Raw genomic sequence first — 22,856 nt, 5'->3', positions numbered from 1 at the left:
GCACGCCGCCGGCTCCCCCTGCCGGCGGTAGGAGGCGGCTCCGGGCGCCCGCTCGTGGCCGCGCGCAGCCGCCGTTGGCGCCATTTCCCTCCTCGCCCCTGAGCAAGTGGCGAGCGACAGCCGTTCACGGCCCCGCGCGGTAAGTGGGAGCGGCCCTGAGCCTGGGAGTAGCACCGCCAGGCTTGGAGGGAAGGGCTCAAGCTCAGGTTTTTCCATCGTTCAACCTTGCTCGATAAATCTGTTTCAATTTCCACCTCAAGCCTGGTCTTGTCTGTAAAAGAATTTCACGTTACCCAGTGCCTCTTAGCAGTAACCTTGTTTCTCTACACCGTCAGGAGAAATACGAACAGAATTATCTTCAGTGGCTCCCTTTCCATGAAAAGGTTACATTTCTACATGTGTATTGTAGAAATGCAACAAATACAGACTTTTATTTGGATAACAGAGGTAATTCACCAGCCCTAATCAGGAAAAAGATTTTCTCTAGCAATGCTGAACACTACGATACTATAACTACAGACTTAAGGAGGCAAACTAAATACTTCACATTTGTAGAAAGCTCGAGCAGCACTGCAAGGCGATCTGAAAACAAGCAAACAAAATACCCAAACACAAAAACTTAACAAATATTTCACATCTTGCTCATGAAATGTTGTGCTGGAAGATGTGTTATATGATTTTAAATGTCAACTGTTAGATCTACTGGTCCATTATCATCTCATTTCATTAAGACAGTGTGATGTGTACCATTGACATAAACCCCCTGCGCTTCTGTCTTTAGGACTCTGAAGACAGCCGTATTTACAGAGTATCCAGGCTCACGTGGCAAATTGCAGCGAAAAAGTAACACATGAAACTTAGCACGGTAAGATTTAAACTTTCTTTTCATATGCTAACACATTTATTAGGAGAAATAAAAGCAGACACCATTCTCAAGCTTCTTAAACTGTTCCAGCAATCTTTTTTAAAAAAATAATTTCAATAATAATTAAACAAACCCAAAACTTCAGAAGAAAGGTTAGACAGGAAATAGGCTACATGCCAGGAAGATGAAGGGAAAAAAGGAGCCAAACAGCTGAACTTGATGGCAGCAAAGTGCAGAGTTCATTTTAGAGAGCACTACACAAAGCTTAGTTGCTCTAACTGGCACTTGCTAGTTTCACCACAATCTTCCTGTTGAAATCCAATTTGGTTCAACAATACATGGACTTCTTTTGTTCACCTGGAGTTATGATGCCCAAAGGAATATGATCAGGAGGGGATTATGAAAGATCTCAAGAGTTACAAGTAACATCTACAGGAGAACTACTGATAGAGGGCTCTTCGGATTTTCAACTATAAATACCTTAACTGTTGGAGAACTAACAGTAAATTTAACCATTAAGGTCCCCCAAAATGATCCTTAAGTAACCCATGTATATATGCTATATAGCAGCAAATATCTTGCTAGCTATCTAGCTGTGCCACAGCCTCAAATAGACCTGAAATCAGTGTAATCTTGTAGAGTGAAGTTTACCAACCTCTCTGAGTAAGTTACACAACTTTCCCTTCTTTCCCTTGTCCTTCCTTGCATGCTTTCAACTACTTCTCACAAATTGACTCTCACTTGAGTCTGTCTGCAGCCACAAGGTCAGAAGGCAAGTCAAAAGTAGTTTCAGTCAGAACTACTGTCCTGAATCAAAGTCCTGTTCACCCCTGCTTACTGTCATTAGGCTTGCCCTGCAGAGCAGTCTCAGAGCTCTTGAACTGCATTCCTTTCAAATAAAGATGAAACAGAAGATTCAGTCTGAGAAAGCAGCCAGTACACCCCAGCCGTTAATGAGTACTCAGTCCAACAGGAAAGACAGGAGATAGCCTGGACCAGTTCAAAACCATGTATAGTATAGTTGCATCTTCAGCAATGTCTCATATTCTACAGACCTGCTATCCTGGAATCTCCTACCTGCTTATATAGGCAAAGCCACAGAACCATGCAACTAGCACAGCAGTATTGATTAGCTCCTCCATGTTTACTGATTAAAAGCAGCTGTTAAAATACTGGCTGTGCTGGGGAAGTGAACAGCAATTTTTCTATCACTCCTGCTGTTTAAGCACTGTCCTTCAGACACATGTTGACATCTGGCTCAACCAGCATCTCAGTGATGCAAACAACTTCCTGTCTGTTGAGTGAGGTTAGGCAGGATAACTCGGGTTACCCTCCTTTCCCTGAATCCTTATGCTGCATCACTGAGTGCTTATTTATGATACTGTGCTCTTCAAACAGCAGCTCAGGCATACAGAGGATGAAATTCCACCTTGTGTCAGTGCCTCCACTTTGATCTACTGAAGCAGCATGTTATTTCTGCAACGTTGACCAAGTGTGATGGACTGTAAAGCAATAGCTAAAGTCACGCTATACACTGTACAAGTCAACATTTCTTCAACATTCTTGGTATTTGCCCCTGAAACCACATACAACATGATTAAAACAAGGATGCAAATGTTATGGACAAAGAGTCTTGCTTCAGTATATACATAATGCCAAAGCTAAGAAGATGTGATTAACTACCAGACTAGACAGCTTCTTAAATACATACACAAGACAACTGGATTTTTCCATCCCCCTCCACACATTTCACAGTCAGGGCAGTATGTGCTGCAGAGGTGCAGAAGCTGAGCTATGGCTGTCATTTGCTGAGATACTGCAAAAATGCATTGCTGACCTAAGCACATGCAACCCTGTTTACCAGAGTGGGAGCTGCATGCACTGAGTGCTGCTGAAATTCAGGCCATTTATCTACCACGGGTCTACATGCCCAATTTTGTCTTAAAAAACCTAATTTCAAAAGAAATTCCAAAGTCACAGTCTAGTAAGAACACTGGGTGATTAGGTACCTCATCACCTACAAAATCCAAACAACAGTGAATACAGAAAATGAGGGGAGGCATGAGAGGAGACCAGTGGGCTGCGCAATTGCAGTTGAGCACTGTATGGATTCCAGCTGATCTGCCAGTCCCTGTTGGCATGGATTACAACTTTGCTAGTCCTGAACTAGTGCAGTGTACAGGTTTCATTTCATTTGCAGAGTACCTTAAAAAAGACAAGTTATGCAGTGGAATTCCAGCCATCGTAGTCTGGTGTATAGGAATGCAGCACATTCTCAGAACAAACCTGGTGCTGCAACTTTTCCAGAGATGAGTCCACATTGTCACATCTTACTCAAAGTCTGTTCTTTTGGCATAGCTGGCAAGTGGTTTTAGTTAAGCACAAGTGCAAACTCAAGTAGACACCCTGTGAAAAGAATATTCAACAGGCTGTGAAATAATGATCAGCTTTGCAGTTCTCACTGGAGCAGGAAAAACACTTTAACCATCCTTTAGTTTCCACAGAACAGTAGTTGTCTCTGCTGCACAGGCTACAAACAGCTATAACCAGCATCTGGAAAATGCAAGGTTCTCATGCCATGCCCGACCTAGAAATACCCAGACAGGGAAACCAAAATCACCTTTGAAGTCTACAGAACAGGTTACAAGATACATACATGCATAATATATTAACACTTAAACTCAGCTCTAACCTTCTCTTCAGATGCAACTGTGAATGTAATCTACCATATAAAAAATGTTTATGGAAAGCTTTGTAACAGAATGGACCATTTTTGAGCTACAGGCAGACAAATGTTGGATGAAAATGTTTAAGATTCATAGTAAATTTAATATTGCCTCTAAATAAAGTGTCATTTAGTAAAAAAGGACTGGAAAACAAGCTACATTTTGCAAAGTTTTCAAAATATGGCAATTTTATGGTACATGAAAAATGTTCAGATTAAACCTAATAGGCCAAATGACTTAAGGTAAGTTTTATACTAAGGCTTTTTAACCTCTGTGTCACACGTAGCCTATCAGAGATAAATCATTGCCTGTCCCACACAGTTAAAAGGAATTCACTGTGACTAGTTTTGGGAATTGCTCTGCTGTTTGATGAGGTCTAGGGAAGTATTTTTGAATAGAATATATTACAGTGTTTAAATCTGTAATGGTAGAACACCAAAACTTGAAGGTATTTGGGTTACACAATTGTCAAAATTAAAATGATGGTAAATGAACAAACGGAATTTTCATCTGTTGCAATTTCCTTGTATTACCTCCTAACATAAATGCAAAACACTGAGGGAGGATTCTGAGGCATGTGCCTCTCTGTACTTGAAAAAACTAAATACATAAATGTTCCACAGTCACTTCATCACATTTGCCTTCTCTGTTTGATTCTTAATAATCCAGATTTAGTAACACTTATTTTTCAAACAAGGTGGGAAGTTATTAGTCAGTTTAGACTCTTGAGTACCTCTATTGAAATAATTTGATAAAAGAATAAAGAGAGGAATCTCTCCAAAAGCAATGCTTTCACAGGTTGTGTAAATTTAGAAAGGTAGGAGATACAGCTGTAATGCCTCAATAAAAGCAGGACTTGTATGTGTTGCAATGTACACGAAAATAAAGAAACAGAGACATTTTCTTCGGCTCTTCCTCCACAACACATGCTTTGACTATTTCTTGCCCTTTGAAAGGGCAGCTGCAGTTGAAGTCCTTCAAGGGAACTGTTCAAGAATGGATGAGCTGGATTTATGCCAAAGCATTCTCTAATTATGCAGACCATTATGCGTCACCAGCACATCCTTCCACATGTGCAAAAATTCAGTGACTTCAGTTACACTGGAACAGATTGTTCAGCTGGTCTTCAGTAATTAAATTAATTAGCAGCTAAATAACATTGAAAAAAAAAATCTCCGATTTCTGTGCAACATATCAGGATTTGCAAGAAACAATGGCAAGTACTGCATGGGAAACAGGTATAGGTGTAATAGTAAGAGCTGGCTGTCTTTTTCTAAATCTAAAATGGAGCTACAGATAGAGCTACATCACAGGTCCAGGCTCAGTAACTACATGGAATGCAATCTACATTACTTTCATACATAGTTTTTGCCTAAGTTTCCTTCAGACAGCTATCCTCATATCTGCAGGATATTGATTTATGCTTATTTTCAACCCCTTATTAGAAGTACTGCATGTGCTTGCAACCAAGAGGCTGTCTAACTTGGGCTTTCTGTACAGGCTTCTGTTGTGGCATGATTTCCCTAAGATCTCTCCTTATAATGAATGCTCTGCCTCTTCCAACTTGAAGGTAACACCAGGAGCAGGGTGTGCTGTAAACCTCAACACACTCTGTACATAAACCGGATCCCATAGGCTTCATTTGCACCCTTAGATCTCAGTTCTTGTGGTAAGTTTTGTTACATGAGGGAACAGCATCCTCAGAGAACAGAAGCTAATTCATTTGATGCTTAAAAAGTAAACCAGAGAAGACACTTAACATTATCCATAAACCTCAAGTCTACAGGAACAAGTCTGACGGATAACCTGTCAAGCCTTTCCCATCCCTCTAATGAACCACAAAAAGTAAAGCAGGATGTGCAAGCCATATGCTCTTTAAATTACGACCATTTTGCATACCTGAGACAGGCTGGGAGCTTGTTGGTCTGTAAATACTCCTACAGGTTCTTGACTTATTTATGAGGACAAAAGGAACACAATTTATGCATTCACATCACATACCTCTGTCTTCAAGTAAGGCCTAAAGGCAAGTGCTTTCATTTCAGCAAGCATATAAAGAAAGCTTATCCTTATGTAGTTTTATTTCCCCAAGATTGATTTTGCAAAACAGAACTTCTTGAGTTTTAAGGAATGGATTATGGTAGAAAATTGTAAATGTCTATTTGAAATGAAAGATAAAGGACAACTATTAGCTATTAGCAGCCTAGTTCTACGTAGCAGATTTTAAGCTGTAACGTAAAGCCATCAAGCAAAGACTAAAAAATAAGGTGTTGCCATGGAAGTTAAAAATCCCCATAGCAGATCTGGCAAATTATGTATTGCTACCTCTGGAATTAGAGCAGGGAAATCACACCTAACAAGTCTGGTTTTGAACACACCCTAAAGTACTCTGGATTCTTACAGGCAAGCCTCATTTGAACTCTGGCAATACCTGAAGATGAATTAAAGCAGTATAGAAACAAAACGGTAACTTGAATCCATCCGTGCTTCAGGAAATACCTTCACATGTCATACTTGTCTCTGCAATATTCTGTTTCACATACTCTTTTGCTATTCTTTCCTTTGGTCACTTGTCAGGAATCTTCTATTCACTGGTCCTTTCCCTCTTCTTTTATTGCGGGTGCTCTTCAAAAAGAACTTGCAGCAGCATTTCTTAATGTGAAAGCAAACTGGTCTGTTTATGAAATGAAAAATGGCAGCCTACTTACAGCAATATAGAGCAGAGCCAGAAGCTGTTACAATTGTCCTTCAAGCAGGCACGCTGCACTTTTTTTCAGTGAACAAACAATTTGTTTTATCCACCAGCATGAAGTAAGGAGATTTGCCTCCCAGTATGGAGGAAAAAAAAGTGACAAATCTTTTCCTCTTGAAAATAACACTAAATAAAATCTGAACTTGCATGAATAGAATACAACAAACCAGGTTGGAAGAGACCTTCAAGATCATCATGTCCAACCTATCATCCAACACCACCCAACCAACTAAACTATGCAACCAAGCAACTACTTGCAACTACTAGTAGAGCTTTGTAAACAAAAGGAAACAATGGAAGATTTTAGGAGGTGCTGAAACATGTTTTGAAGTTTTATTACAAAAATATATTTGCAAACATACAAAATTTTGGATGAAAAAATGCTCATTCTTAAACATTTATGCAATAACTTAATAACTGCAAACAAACATAGGTGCTATAAAATCCATACCATAACAAAAACGTTAATGATGCAGTATCTACATTTGCTGACTTACAATTGTTCTCATTCCGGTTTCCAGAAATCTTTTCCTGAAGCCCCCCTTCTCCATGGCCTTCATTTTGAAAGAACATGCAAAAAGGGATACAACTGCTGCATCTACAGAAATGATAAAACTCAAAAATTCCTAAAAGCACATAATGTACATTAAAAAACCCCCCTTAACTAACCATATGCCCATACACTGAATAGATAGGAATAAATACACTGCCAAATTAGAGATACTGCAACTTTTCCTACTTGAAGTGAAAGGAAGATATTGCATCTTAACATTTTTGTAACGTTGCCAGACAAAACTGAGGTGATACATATTGCACACATTCCTCCTGTTAAGATATGCTGTACAAAGCAACCCAAATACCTGGCAAAATGTGGCCAATTTGTTTAGGAACAAGAAGCCCCACATTAAAATTTGTTTTCAGTAATATTTCAGAAATGGTATCAGCGTTCTACATGTGGTGTCAGAAACGTACTGAAATGAAGCAATTAGAAATGCAAGCAAAAATGAGATATATCTGGCAAGGGTTTAAATATATTGAGTATTTATATACAGAATTAAACATTTTATATGAAATTAAGATGAATCACTCAAGTTTAACTTTATTCAATCATTCTGAAGTCTGGTTTCATTTGGAAAGATATACTGCTTCTAAGTTAATAGCTGTTAGGCACCTTTCATATAAACCTTGTATTATTTAATAACAGCAGATAAAGTGTGACTACAAAACTGAGAATTTTGATTTTCCTGAACAAGCAGCTGTAGGTTTGAACCGTCTTTGATTAGCTTTGAGTTTGGTTTGTTCTTTTGTTTGGTTTGTTTTCTAATGCGAATCAATGCTAGCCACAACACACGTACTTCAATAATACAATTAATTTGGAGAGTATAGTCTGAACTGAGACTCATAGCTAACAGGTAAAATCTCATGGAGCCAGTATTTTTTACTTAAATCACTTGAAAAAGGTCACAGTTCACTTGCTCTGATGACCCACAGTAACTTGCTACACACTAGTTATCCCTACATGCGGATAACACGAATCAAGCACTTCAACAAGCTGCTAATTTAAAATGGATACAGAAAGTTGAAATAATTAGGAAAAAAGTTGCTAAATAACACAGGCCACGTTTAGCAAAACTAATTCAAATTTCACACTGTCATTGAGCTTGTGTTTTACAATGCAACTTTTCATTGAAGAGGTTTTTCTGTTAAACTCACTATCCTGGCACTTGTCATAGATTTCTGTGGTGTGCTGGATGACATCTAGGTTGGTTCCAGTGTCTCTTGGCTACACAGAGAGGCTGAACACCTGCACATTTGTTCTAAGACGAACAGGTTTGCTTGTGGTAGAAATGCCTGCCTAGTAACTCTGACTTCAACTTTGTTTCTCTTCCCATTCATTTTGAAAGTTGGGAAGGGGAAAGGAAACCAATTATGTATTGCTTACTAGTACACTAGAAAAAGAAAAGTAAGGGTCTGCCAACTACTTGTGGCAGTTACTGGGCGGCTGGAAACATGTTAAGGATATTCAAAGTAGAGTCAAGCTCTAAGAAAAGCATTGCTACTCTAAACAGTATTTTGTCAGCTGTATATAACTAAAGAATTCAAAACAACTCCTTCCTATGGTTTCTATAGATCTTTGGATATGACTGTATTTAGCAAACTGTACCAATCTGCACTATCAGCTTCCTATACTTCTGCTCTTGGAAACTTTTATCAAATCTTCCTTTGAAGAAACTGGAAGCTGTCCATAAGAAGAGATTATAGACTTCATTTTTGCTAAATCCAGATAAAAAGCAACTCTATTTGGTTCTGGTTATCCATTTTTGTTCAGAGGAACTGCTCATTGGTTTGTCCCTTTTTGCGCACCTTTTACTAAAACCCAACAAAACAGATCAGTTTAGACCTTGGATCTAATTTGAGTCTCATTGTTTACGTGCATACACAGAATTATAGCTCTAGAGTTTATGCAGGAAGCTCCTATCTTCCTGAACAAGGCTGAGTTTATATTGCTGAATTCAAATGCTACCATTAAAGCCAATGTATTTCTTGATGAATGTGCACAACGTTAGCATCTTTCCCTGAATCATGCACATTTTTCTAACAAAATACTATCTATTTTAACTGGGAAATCTGGATTCAAGGGCTGAGAAGAGCTTTTCAGAAGGCAGGTAGTGCTAAACAAAATATATTTTCCACTAAAAAAGCTATGAAAAAAAAACTAAAATAGATCAAATACATAAAAATGTAAATATCTTTTGTAATTAAAACATACCAGTTTGTGAACAAGTCACAGTTAAAGCTCAGTTACTAGTTTCCAATGAAATGACTATGCAACTTGACTACCTCAACATCAACTAATCCTTAGAATATATATATATACACACATACATATATGTTGTAAGGAGCCAAACAGATTTTTTTTTCTATTTCAATAGTGCTTGAGGGAAAAGAAAGCAGCAGTGCATCGTAACTCACTACAGATTATCTTTTTACTCAACGAACAAAAGCTTTTCTACTGGAAAAGCATCCCTTAAAACTACTATTGCTGGAGAAAGTTGGGACCTGAAGTCTTATTAATTACCTTTGCATGCCTTTAAGAAATAAATACAAGCCATGGGTAAACCAACACAGCAGCATAAGAAACTATAGTTAGAAATTTTCTGATTTCAAACGGGAAAGTATCCAGTTAAATTCACATTAGTTAATAGTGAATTACTAAATCACATTTAAGAAGTGATAACATTTTAACTAAACTTCAAACTATGAAAAGGGCACCAGAAGAAAAGCACACATTTGTTCCCCATCTGCATAGTTTCCAACACTGCAGTTCCAAGGCAACTGAGGAATGAACGCCAACTATGACATGGTCCATCAGTAAGCTACAAGGGTAACAAAGTGTTTAAACTATATCAAACACTGCTGGACAGGAAGAGGATCGTCTTGCAGTAGTGGTCTCCTAACTATAAATTTTAAACAAGAGAACTTCAACATGCAACTCTGTTGCTTTAAAAACAAAAAAAAAGGAAAAAATAAAAGATACAATCACTGAGGATTTTGCATATTTCAAATGTTGCCTCTTTAGAGAAAATGGCATTACTTGGATACCTTTTCAATGGTGGTGACACAGAAGCAAGTAAGATTAATGGAATATTTAAAAGATGAACTCACATGCATTAGCTAGAGACTGTCAATGTATTGAGTAAATCACACTTTTAAACCTTTCATTATAGATTTAGCTCCAAAGGTCTGGGTTCCAGATCTGTTCCTTCCCCACACCTGTCACCTTAAGTACAAGATATTGAGATCTCCTTTTCCCTCAGTCTTTCAAACTGGAACTAGGTTCCCACAACTGAATTTTGTTCTGGCATGGTGTAGTGTACTGTACTATGTATTTGCTGGTTTAAATAATATTGAGTCTGTAAATCCTTGAACAGTAAATACAGCTTGGAATGAAAGCCAGAGCAAACATTTGCACATTCACTTAATGCTAATGAGAGAGCTCAAATGCAACTTAAGTTCCCTCCCAGTAAAAACAAAGGTTTGCTGGTGATGATCACAGTGAAAACCTAGATCACGTCTGAGAACATTACTTTCCTAAGTATTTAAGGAATAGTCTTTCCTAACAGGTTGAAATTCAAGACGTTGAAAACTAAATATTCTTTTACAAAAATATTAGTTTTATAGAGGAGGCGCAATTGCTTCTAAAATGGATAGATCTGAAGTAGGTTTAGCTTCGATTATAGTTTAACGTTATCCACGTTCTTGGTTAGGACTTGCAAGTAGACCTCATGAATAGTGCTGAGAAAACGGGAATCGTTCTGCAGGAAAAAACACACATCAGAAACATTAGTAAAAAGATGCAAAAAAGGTATACTGTCATTGAAGTTGTGCACAAGGATTCCTTACAGTGCTATTATCCAGGAGTTCAGTGAAATAGCAGCGTAGTCACACAAAAGGCAATGCTTCTTTGGCAACATACAGACTGAATCATGGAGCTACTAAGGCAGCTAAAGAGGTCACCAAGAACACCGGATGCTCAAGGAAACAGAGGTCATTTAGTCAACCATGGCCACATACTTCCACTCCCCTCAGGGGCCAAAATTTAGTCTTAGACAGAGAATCCATTCTGTGTACAGGCTCCCAAATCAAGTCTGCATGAGTGTAAGAAGTAATTTTTTTTCTCTCAAAGCAGCTTGAAAGAGACAGCAGTGTGTTACACAAGAATTCTCATGTCAAATCATAACTGAGAAGTGAATTCTTTTAAGTTATAGACAATAGTTAGACATATTTCTTGAGTCCAATTCCTTCAAATGACAAGCTTACAAAACTAGTATCTTATCAGCTAGTTTGAAGATGTAATATTGTTTTCACAAGATCTGCAAAGCAAATTTGGTATCCTGTGCAAATACTTCCATGCTGCAGCTATGCCTGCTGTGGTCTTACTCAGCTATCCATCTATCTAAAGAGAAAACTGCAGACATATTTCAATCAGTCATATTTCAAGTCACCACCATGATGTTCTTCAGATTGCTGGGTGAAAAATCAGTGTTCTATGTCTCTAATGAGACCAAGACTACTGCTAGTTGCAAGAAAAGTTAATCTAGTTTCAGTTTTCATAGGGAAAAACCGTATACAACAATACACAAAAGAAGTTATTCAAAAGGGAACAACATAAATCAGGCAACCTAGTTACTAATGGGATGCAGTAATGGCCCTTTTTGTTCCTAACAACTTTATTGCTGGGAAGATACTGTTTGTTGTTTTTAGACTTGCATTTCGAGTGTAAGTTCTATCATCAGCGTGGAGGGGGCAAGAGAAACCTGAGTTAAAGAAAAGAGCTTGTCATTCATGGCAACTTCACCATGACATTAGAAGTCAAACTGATGACAGTGCATGGCTACTCCCTACATCACAGTCAATTCAACTGCAATTTTTAGTTCCTTGAAATAGCAGAACTTTGCAATTTCCATTTCAAAGATGCATACTTCAGTTAAAGATTAGGAGCAGTTCTAGGGAACTGTGAATAGGAAAGCTTTCCTTAGAAAAGCAGGAATACGTAATATGACAAAAACCAAACCCCCATCCCCGTAACAGGGTTTCTACTACTGTAGCCTTTTCCTCACTTGTCCACAAATTCACATGGATGTGAAAGAACAAATCCAATGCACAGCTCTTTCAAAGTCCTCCATCTCACAACCAAAAAGACCAAGCTGTGCCACACTATATGCAGAGTCATCTACCCCTTCCAACTTCTTGGAACCCATCCCTCAGGAAGCAAGCTTTGTAAAGACAGTACCTTTATTAGATGTATCAGTGCTTCCTGAAGCTGAGACCTACTGAGAATAGTAGGAGGTATAGTCTGAACTTCTGTTGTTCCAAGTGTTAGAGGTGAAGAAGAACTGGCTTTATTCTCCACTTCAGTGGCTTTTGTAGCTGATTGCTGAAAAACACTAGGAGACAAGAGGACCGAAGACGTTACTGTAGTCGTCGCTGTAACAAACTGTGGAGGTGCAACCTGCAAATCAAAATCAGAAAGATCAGTAAGCATCATGTCCAGTAAAGATGAATGCTGTCATAATGGCTGGAGAAATGAGCATAAAAAAGAAAACTGTAGCCATTATTTTTCAGTTAGGTGTTAAAGAATAGCCATTCGTAATGAAGAAATATCTACCTATGAAGATTACTATCAATAGCAATTCTTATTTTAAAAGCTGAAGAAGGGAAGAGCCTTCAGTTTTCGTGTGCAGACTCCTTCCTCATGTGGTTGCTACCTTCCAGAATCTTTGGAACATAACAAATGGAACCAAAGATGAGCTTTTCACCCAGGTGATCAAAGGAGCCTGCAATTGTTTTGCAAATGATTATTTTCCTTAGGAGTTTACAGAAAGGCTGATCCTACTTCCTGTTCCCCTGCTTCTATGGTCTTCAATAAATATTTAAAATGACTGAAACTGTAAGAAAAGCATTAGAGTACACTGAAATTTTAAGTATATTTTCCTTTGTGAGGAGAAGGGACAGGAATATTTTGAGGACCATCTCCCCACCTTGCTCTTTCATAGGAATATGTCCATTTCGTTACAGAAATTCACACACTGGCTTTTTACCACTTTTCCTTTTAAACAAACTGCAAATGTATAGGAATATATTTGCATAAAATGGATGTGACTAGACATCAGCTTTGAGAAATCTTGACATCTCCCAATAACTGCAATTATTACTCATTATGATAACCCACATCTTGCTTGGGCTTTTAGAAAGAGAAGAAACAAGCCAATCTCACTCAATGGAAGCTAGACTAAATGTGATATGTAAAGGCATTTGATACATCAGCAATAGAATTTCCCTTGGATAATCAAAAATACTCAGAAGAAAAAACGCTGCAAAGCCATCTCAAGCTAATGTGTATGTAATGTCAACAACAGCAGAACTAGCAAACCCATTTTGTCATAGTCAAAACTGCAAAGACTTGAAGTGTGAGACTTCAGCTGAAGACAAACACCTTTAAAGCAATAAATGCCGTTTACCACAGAACATGCACAGGTTTCTTAATGTTAACAATATAGCCATGTTAAATGCTTTTATTTAGGCAACTATTAACTACATCAATAACAGACTGTATAACCTGTCTTGTAGCAGGCCAATAGCTAAAACAGCAGGACCAATTTTACTGCTCTCACAATCAGATCTGGGCATGCTACTAAGAACTGGTTTTTGTTGTGCAAGTTGGGCAAGAATGAGGCAATTTAACAGATTTGAAAAAAGAGAGGGTAGGTAAAGGAAAAGTAGAATTAAATCACAGGTGTGGTCCTGAAAAGGTAATTAGAAGCAATTCTTGAGGACTTGAATATTACCAGTTATTTAACTGTGACCTGAAATTTTATATTGACATTGATCTGATCTCAGAGGCACTTCCAATAATGTTAAATCTGCATTTAGATCACTAAAACTTGCTATCAGTAAATTCTGCAGTAACAAATGCTTATTACAGCTTTCTTCCTCTGGTGTTTCACTTGGTATCTTTTCCATAAAACACAAGGTATCTCAGAAAAATGGGAAGAGACAGTAAGGCAAGGGTTGCACCTTATGCCTGTGCAGTGCTTAAGGCTGGCTAATAGACTCTCCTGCAGTGTTAGTATTGCCTGTAAGCAGTTCAGATGGTGCAAATTCAATGGAAGATTGCAGATCCAAAAATGTATTCTCATTTCTGCATTAGCATCAACAGTAAGAGGCACTGTCCACAAATAAAAAGGGAAGAAAAAAAAAAAAAAGAGAGAGAGAGATTACTCCCTCATAGCAGTCACAGAAACTCCCTCTTGCTCGGCACAGCTTTCTTCTGTTTTGTAACAGCACTTACAATATGGTTATTGGGCCATGTCTATTTGAGATACAGATGGCTTAGCAGTTTTATACCCTCCCCTTCTTTTAAAACAACCACCATCAACTAGCAGAGCTTCACTTACTTGACTTGCTTTAGACAGAGTCTTCGGCTGTGAAAATACTTCGGAGTCTTTGTTTTGTTGTACAGTCTAAGGTAAAGAGAAAGTGTAATTCACAAGTTAGCATCCACAGCTCCATTCTCTGTTTCTATGCAAGCAGAAAAATACAAACGTCAACAGATTTCAGATGTATGTCAGTTAGTTCTGTAGAACTGATATCATCAATGGGAAAGTAGAAAAAGAGGAAAGATTTGGATTTCTGTTTTATGCTTTCATCATTACAGCAAACCTGTAAAGCTGTAACAAAGCACTTCTAAGGAAAGAGCACTACAACTGCAATAAAAAATATAAACATTACAACACTGAAACTGGAAGCAACCCAAATGCTACAAGGTGAAGAGTTCAGTACCTTGTAATCAGTTTGGTTAAGCTGCCAGGAAGGCTAAATTCAGAGTTTTTTCCTAAGAGTTTCATCTAATCACCTCCACAAAACAAAACCCCAAAATCAAACAAAAAAACAACCCAACCAGCCCCCAAAACCCAACCAAAACACCCATAACAAACAAAACCCACACCAACAAAAAAAAAACAACCCTAACCAGCCAACCAAAAAGCCCCCCCCCCCAAAACCAAAAGAGCTGAATACAGCATATCCTGCTAGAACTTCACAAGTATTTTACACCTTTACAATCAGCCCTCAGATATTTCTTTAGTGAGATTTCAAGACTATAATATAATAAAATTCAAGTATTATAAAACATTAGAAAACAGAGTAAGAGCCATGTAGAGAAGGTACTTTAGTAAATTCTATAGCATTCTTTGAAAGGCTTGTGACAGCCATTTGGAGCACTCTTGGCAACACAGAACAAGAAGGGCTTGTTGCAGCCATTTGGAGTACCTCTTGGCAACACAGAGCAAGAAGCAGCTCTCTGCAACAGACAGTACTTAACTGCAATAAAAAAAACCCACTCAGGGAATTGATAGTCCATAATGATGAAAATAAAAATAGCTTTATGAAGTGGTAACAAGCACAAGATCAAATTTTTTATGTCCAATTATGCAAGAGTCAGGAAGTCTTTTGCTAGTTTGAGAGTGTAATTTGGGCTACAGAGAATTCTGTCTAAAGGAAATGTGTAAACACAGTGGACATGCTGAGTGTAAGACTGGCATATGAAGAGCTAATTCCCAAGGCTATTGAGCAGACGTTGAATAAAGGCAGTCAAGGATAAACCCAGCCAGCTTTTCTATATACTCAGATGTCACGATCCTCGGTCAAATCTGTACTGAGGTTTAGTAGCACACAATAGAAAAGCACTGCTCACAATGTGCACTTTTTCAATACTAGATTGCTAAAACTGCTCAGTGCTGTACTTGGACCTCCTCCTGCCTTCACAAATGCGTCAGTCTAAATGCCTCCAAAAGCTGACTGATATTAAAATAATCCTAGCATACAGCAGATAGCCTCCTTGAAAGTGTTCAGGAACAGCAAATGAGAAATAAGGTAATTGGAAAGACAGCACAGTAAGTACACACCCATTTCTTGCACATTAAGACAAGGATAACTCTTCTGAGGACAGAAAAGCAATACTTAAAAAACATAGGGTATTTAAAAATAATGGTTAGGACAAATTACAGGCTGAGGAGTTCTTTTTGATGAGCTCTCCTGTGAGTAAATCATTGCCTTATTCATAGCAAAGAGTAGTAGCTGAGCCATACAGGGCTACCAAAGATCTTGCTAAAACCCAGTGACATTAGAAAATTAATGCAGATGTAGCTGTAAGAAGGGTTGTTTGGTGTTCTCTATTCTTGCATTATCACAGTACCCAAGATACAGCCCTGGCTTAGTCTGCATAAACGTAACTAAACTAGTAATATAATCTAAGAACATAACGAAATTAAGAGAAGTGCTTGGATAACCTCAGAGGTGAGAACTGTAGGAATTTACTCCCTTTGGCAAACAAAAGAATCCAGTAACTCAAACTCAGTGTCTTTACTACTGAGGTAGCCAATTATACAGTAGAGCAACACTAACTGATGGAAATTACTTTATAACACAAAGCCACATGCATTAACTTTAAACTAGCAGTGACATTTTCACCCAGTCTCTCCAAACAAATTTACTGCTTTGGCTTATATTAAGGAAAAGACAGTAGATTCTCCTCCAAAAAATAAAGTTTAAGGGTAAGAGATACTGGGATAAAACAAACCAAGGTGGTCAATGAGACAAATCAGTTCATAATCCATTTTACTGAATAGTGAACAATATCCTAACATAGCTCAGAGATATCCCCAGCAAATGGGGGTCAAAATTAAGGAGTACAAAACATCTGAAGCAAAATAACCAGAAATGAAAAACTGTCAATTTTGTACCTTCAAAGAAGGTTCAGACTAGACTTCCACTGCATCAACTCTCCTAACACTGATCTGTCTGTAACCTTCTGTCCCATCTCAGACCATCAGTTCTTAACAGTATTTTTCTGATACAAGTACAGATGAATTCTTTGTGACTTAATCATCCCGTAACAGCAACAGCTTGAAAAACCTCCTCTACAGACAGGTCTGCCACTGATAGCAGATGCTACTGATATAAAACTAATGGAATTGGATGTCTAAGTTAGCAATTCAATCAATAGCACACAGTGAAGTCCTTAATTATTTCAAAAAGGCTAATATAAACCAGCACATTTTCCAAAACAAGATACATGTAGTCTTAAAAACAGTCTAAAGCTTCATGGATATAAAAACCCACAGAATACCTGAAGGGGAGAGATTATCTTGCTGTTCAAGGCTGATGGCTTACTGTGAGATTCTTTGAAGCTTTCTGGTGTTGCAAGTTGGCCAATCGAGGCAGAGATGTTTGGTGTTAAGGAAGTCTTAGTGAGAGACTGCTGTTGCATTTGGTCATGCTGTGGGGTCAACCTGAGTTTCTGAAGAAGATCAACACTTGTATGGGATGTATTTGAGACAGTTCCTGTGTTTGTTGGTGTCAAGGGTGCTATAAGCTGGCTTTGACCAGCCATTAGGTTTTGTGGAGCGTGGTTCACTTCAGATGGCGGCTGATTCACTAGTGGGGATATCTGCTTGGCAGCTTGCTGCATAACTTGCATTATACTGTTGTTTTGTTTTAGGCCAGGAAGCATCTGAACAGAGCCAGCTTCCACTGCTGAGGCTGAATTAAGAACAGGGCTTAAACGAACCGAATAGCTTGAAACATTTTTGATATCAGGCTGGGTGACTGATGCTGGAGGTATTAGCATAGGTGTTAGACATTCCTGACGAGTCAAAGGATTGGCACTGCTTTTAACGCTGGGACTTTCAGACTTCCCTAGGGATTGCTGCATTACTGTTGACTGGTCAAAGGAAAAAGGCAAAAGCAAACTGTGCTGCTCTCTGGCAGAGGTGTCCATCTGCAACTTCTCCAGTCTCTCAGGATTGGGATACGGAGCTGTAGGCTGTTCCTTTGGTACAGAGGTTCCAAAGAGTTCCTCCAAAGTCAGATGCTTCTGCCTTGACAGGAATGGCTAGAAGAAAAGGAAGTTTTCATTTTCAGTTTAGAAAGGATGTCACTGTGCATCTCATACCATCTATTACAATTTCAAGAAAACAATGAAAGACAACTAGGCCAAATGCATTCAAAATATAGTTTGGACATCAAGTGTGCTGTATTTACAGGAATTTTGAAATCAGTTTAATGTACAAGGAATATTCTGTCTGTGTAGGCTTCTCCTCTACAGCCTTTTATGGACGAACTGTGTGCTAGTAGTTAAGAAGGGTGAAGGATATGGATTCTGTCATTGAGATGCCATCTGCCTTGCCAATCAGCCCTAACTACAGAAGGCACTTTGGGAGGGTGCTGGTGGGGAACAACATACATGTTGAACAAAATCCACATAGAATCTACAGATTGGAAGTAATTAAATGGCCTAAAAAATGGGAAAGGCATGGAGAAACCCGAGGGCAGCACACAAGTGATCCAGCAACACATGCCTAGACACTTCTTCTCTCCCTTTTCACAAACAATGCAAAAGATGTTGCAATAGACAGAAGCATCTGTATCAACCTGAGCATATGTATATGTATCTCCTTGAAAAATGTCTCTTTTAGGCTCTCCCAAAAACATACATCTAGTCTACAGCACTGACACTGTTGGAAAAGTGATTTTAAGGATAGTGTTTTCTTCATATTTCGCACAAGATATTTAAAAATGTGTTTTGCTTGAGAGAAGAGAAACAGCTATTAGCACCCTTAATCTCAAAATTTTCCTGTCTGTTGTTTCTTTCTCTCTTCCATTTAAAAAAATAAAAAAGATAAGATGAAAGAAGGTTGCACAGGACCAGAAGTTATGTAAAACAGCTGCACTAAAATGCAACATTCTGTTCAGAAGACTGAATGGCCTGCAGCGTAATTCCAGTGTATCTGGATGGAGTGTCTAAACAAAGATGCTGTTTTACAATGACAACTACTGTACTGTGACATTGCTGTTCTAGCTCTAATTTTACTAGCACAGATAAGAGTAGTGAAGTTATGGTAATGCAAGTAGCTTAAAAAAAAAAAAAGCCCCAAAATCCTCTTGGAAACACATTGAGTTCTGTCCCCTACTGACAATGGTGTTAAAGTCAGGCACACTTTCCTTTTGCAGCTGAGATGTTCTGTTGTTTATAAACCTTGTTCATTATGTGAGAAATTCTTCCCAGAATGTTGTTCTTACTTTTCTCCACTGATCTTACTGTTCTGGAGACCTGTCCTTCAACTCTAAAGATTCTATTAAAGAGAAAAATTACTCTTGCATCTCATTTCAAACTCGGCTTTTTTCCACTTCAGAATGATAAACTGACAAGCTTTCCTTTATTACATTGTAATACATCACAATCTTCAAGTAATACACAGGTATCTCTGCAACACTCTGATCCAAGTCAGACTAGCCTCTTATGTGGAAACAGTCTCACACATAAAGTTCATTTCCAGCCTTAAATATAAAACATATCTTTGTTCTATCCCGTCTCTCACTGAAGTATATTTTGATCATATCATCAACTCAGTGTGTTATCAAGACCCTTACTAGCAGGGGCTCCACAAAGGCAACATGATTGCTTTACTTGCTAGAACAGAAATGCTGCTGACAGGATTTCTGCAGAAATCATTTTGGATATATTGAAACATGAATTAGATGTCAGAGCTGGCACTAGGAAGTCGAATTTCAGCATTCTGGTTCAGTTTTGCCGATCACCAATTTGCATGATTAGGTGACAAATGTACTTTTACAGTTGAAATGGAATGATTTTCAAGTAGTCTTCCAGTTGCCCACCTTAGTAAAAGCACCATTAAGAATAAGCACATTTGTGATATATTTGCACCCAGTTAACTAGCTTTACACGCTTATTGACACTTATGTTACCCCTTTTTTTCCCCCTCTCAGTATCTCTCCAGTTTTTAAATAGCTCAACAGAATTAAAAGTATGCCATGTCACCTGTTCCATACATTGACTGTTTCCCTTTAATTACTACTAAAGAACAATTTGTTAGAATTTTATCTTCACTAGGTAGTTGACTTCTCTGCAACTCCAAGTGCTGTCAGGTGGGGCACTTCAACTGTACAGTCCACATGGAGTGACCAAGAAGAAACTACCTTCTTCTAAAACAAAGCCTCAGGCAATGCTGCTGCCAGGTATTGAGACCAGGCTTGCTGCGAGTAGAGCTGGCTGCCAAAAGTTAGGCTGTCACTTGTACTGATCCAAAAGCAGAGGTACTGCAGAGAGGGTTGCAGGGCAATGATAGCTAATAATCCCTAAGGACTCCCCACCTCTCATTTTTACTCATTAACTGTTACTATCCCATCCTTAAGAAATTCCTGCTGCCCAAACCATAACCTGAAAGCATGACTTCTACTACTACTATTTTGTTTACAAGTACCACGTGCAAGGTTGCAGACATTTTCATTGGGCATTTCATTTTTCAGACACGATGGTTTATTGCACCAGAAGCAACAGTAAGCTACGGCAAGGCCAGGAGCCTTGCAGCTTACCTCAGTGGGATGTGTGTGGAGGAGAAACACTAGTTACCTATGCCCACTGGGTGGCACTGTGAGCAGGCCCCAATTCCTTGGGTGCTGCAGGGAATTTAGTTATTGCAGTTTGTTGTTGGTTTTTTTTTCCCCTAAATTTATCTCTAATAAGTCTTGTATGAAGCTACAGCTGCCTTGTGTAGAAATGCTTTTTAGAAATGGGGCCAGAGACTGAACTACTGCTACCTATTCCAGCCTCTGTAGTGACAGATGAAGTCTTTCAAAGTAAGTGTGCCATGTTCAGAGACATTTACATCCAGCAGAGGTTATTTTCTCTTGAGTGCTTTATAATTAAATTATAGGAGTAACACTAGGCTGCAGAATTTGTAGGTATTTGGATACATGCTGATCCAGTCTAACACTTGCCTAACCTTTCAGGTAAAATCTCAATGCTAGCATACCACAATTTCAGCAACCCCTAACACTGATTTTTTATTTATTTATTTTTTTAAAAACAGTGTTTCCCTTCCTGCAAAGGAATGGATATACTGCCAAAACGTTCTTAACACAGGCAAAAAAAATCCCAAACCACTACTCCCTTACCCCCAACAAAACAAAACCCCCTGAAGCAAACCAACAGAAAACCTCATACACTTTTTCCACAGTCCACATATGAAGGAATCAGCCAAGCTGACTGATACCATTACCAAACATACAAGCTGAGTTTGAGTGCAAGCTATGGACGTGTGGGAGAGGCATTTTCAGCTGTGCTGCCATGCCTGAAGAGCTGTACAGGACTGCTACAGTCTTCCATTTCTTGTCTAGCAAGGCACTCTTGATTTAAGTTAGCAGGACTGTAACTACTGAAGGCCGCACAGATGTATATGTAAATGTATTCAACAGGAGACCAGAAGTTCATGTGTGAGAAGCTGCAACACAGTGTACAACTGACTGATACCATATTCGGTCCAATAATGTGGCAAAGTAACTTTTTTTCTTGCTTGCTGGCTCTGCAAGTCAACAGCACTTTACCACAGGCTTCTTCCAGAGTCCAAGTTAGCCTTGGATATTCACAGTAGCGTGAACACAGCCTCGTATCTCTAAAGGTTAAGGCAAAACACAGAACTTAGGATCCCAGAACTCTTCATACTCTGTGGTTTATTCACAGTGGTAATACACTCAGATGACAACACTGCAGGTATTCTTAGAAAAAAAATAAATCTGGCACCAAACCCAAGTTATTTAAAACCCCCCAGTATCTTACTTAGGTTTGGATGAAACATACCTGCTCTTGCACTTGTAATGAAGGTTTTTGTTCTGAAGGCTCCGTGCTTTCTGGCTTTGGAGGGTTTGCATTTTGTTGCATTCCAGAACTTGATGTAAGACTTAAATCACTGACCTGGTTCTAAAAAACACAACACAAAAATAAACCAAACCTCCTTAACACAAACACATGAGTTTTAAGTTTATGCTTAAGCACTACTACCATGTTGTTCACATGGCACTTCAGACTGAAATACAGAGTATCGATTTTTGTAAGACACTGTGGAATTCACAAGTGTTAGGAAATAAAAATCACATCAAGACATCCACCATCTGGCATGTATTCATAAAGCTTTTGCTCTATTTAAATGGGAAACATCAACAACAAAAAACCCAGTGCAAACAAACAATCAAAGAACAGCTACAACAACAGAAACCCTCAACAAAACAAACTCCCAGATCCTGGCTTCATACTTTTTTCATTAAGAACATAATAATAAAAAGGACAGGCTCTTCATATCCTTTATCTATGTTAGCTAATGAGGAAGTTTGCTATACTTTTACTTCATTAAATCAAGAACCACAACTCGAAATGACTTAGAATAAATACCCTGTCAGAAATAATTTTAAGTGGCTGGCAAGACAGCTTTTCACTGACTTACTTCCACCAGATTTAATTAACCATATTTAAGTATTTTCAGAGGTGTTAATTTGTTTCTCTGTGGACAAGGCAGAAAATGAAGAGGAGAGCTGCATTATAACAGAGAGAATGTTCACAGAAGTGAAAACAGGCATTGTATTACAGTTAAAATGACCAGTGAAAAACTCCCAACTCTACAACAATCTACCTTTCAACTGGAAAACTACACCTTATACACATGACATAGCTGCACATTAGCACAACACAATTGCTGTGGTGACCTGCCACAGCAAAATGAGAGTTGATTTTTTTTGGTGAAAAGTTAACCACCCCCCACCCCCAATCTGATCTCTATTATTCTTTTGTTTTCAAATTCCAGTTGAAAGCAATAAATACAAAACCAATATATATTGCAGTTTAGGGAGACAGGAAAGAAACAACTTCTCTCATCTTTCCAACTTTTAGCCACTAACTTGAGGGTCAAAACTTTGTGCCTTAAATGCTGGATGCCTGCTGATTGCAAAAAGCCAGACAAAGAACAGTTTTTTGTCAGTGGAGGATGAGGTGCAGTACGTTTCCATGCTCACACTGAAACACAGCACAAAACACCACACTATAAAAAGCATCCATTCACTTCATTAAAAAAAAATAATCTCAGAATTCATTCATTTTCAC

At 38.5% G+C, this 22,856-nt stretch overlaps 1 protein-coding gene and 1 long non-coding RNA gene across 2 annotated transcripts in view; one reads left to right on the top strand and one right to left on the bottom strand.

Moving 5' to 3' along the window:
- The first annotated feature begins 100 nt into the window (after positions 1–100).
- Positions 101–22,856, top strand: part of LOC137450855 (uncharacterized) — a 33,435-nt gene continuing 10,679 nt past the window's right edge. The window contains exons 1-2 of the long non-coding RNA XR_010989665.1: positions 101–139; positions 782–865. This is a non-coding gene — a long non-coding RNA (uncharacterized lncRNA). The remainder of the gene's footprint in view (positions 140–781; positions 866–22,856) is intronic.
- Positions 6,655–22,856, bottom strand: part of DCP1A (decapping mRNA 1A) — a 33,484-nt gene continuing 17,282 nt past the window's right edge. Inside the window, exons 6-10 of the mRNA XM_068157800.1 lie at positions 21,564–21,683; positions 17,034–17,798; positions 14,302–14,367; positions 12,138–12,356; positions 6,655–10,659 (exon numbers count right to left, since the gene is read on the bottom strand). Coding sequence (XP_068013901.1) covers positions 10,579–10,659; positions 12,138–12,356; positions 14,302–14,367; positions 17,034–17,798; positions 21,564–21,683 — 1,251 coding nt within the window. The 3' untranslated portion in view covers positions 6,655–10,578. The remainder of the gene's footprint in view (positions 10,660–12,137; positions 12,357–14,301; positions 14,368–17,033; positions 17,799–21,563; positions 21,684–22,856) is intronic.

The sequence above is a fragment of the Melanerpes formicivorus genome, unplaced genomic scaffold, assembly GCF_026170545.1.
Source record: "Melanerpes formicivorus ecotype bairdi unplaced genomic scaffold, bMelFor1.0.p_v2 SCAF_38, whole genome shotgun sequence".
Taxonomy (NCBI): Eukaryota; Metazoa; Chordata; class Aves; order Piciformes; family Picidae; genus Melanerpes; species Melanerpes formicivorus.
The sequence above is the reverse complement of the archived record's forward strand: the minus strand, read 5'-3'. Positions and strand labels throughout refer to the sequence as shown.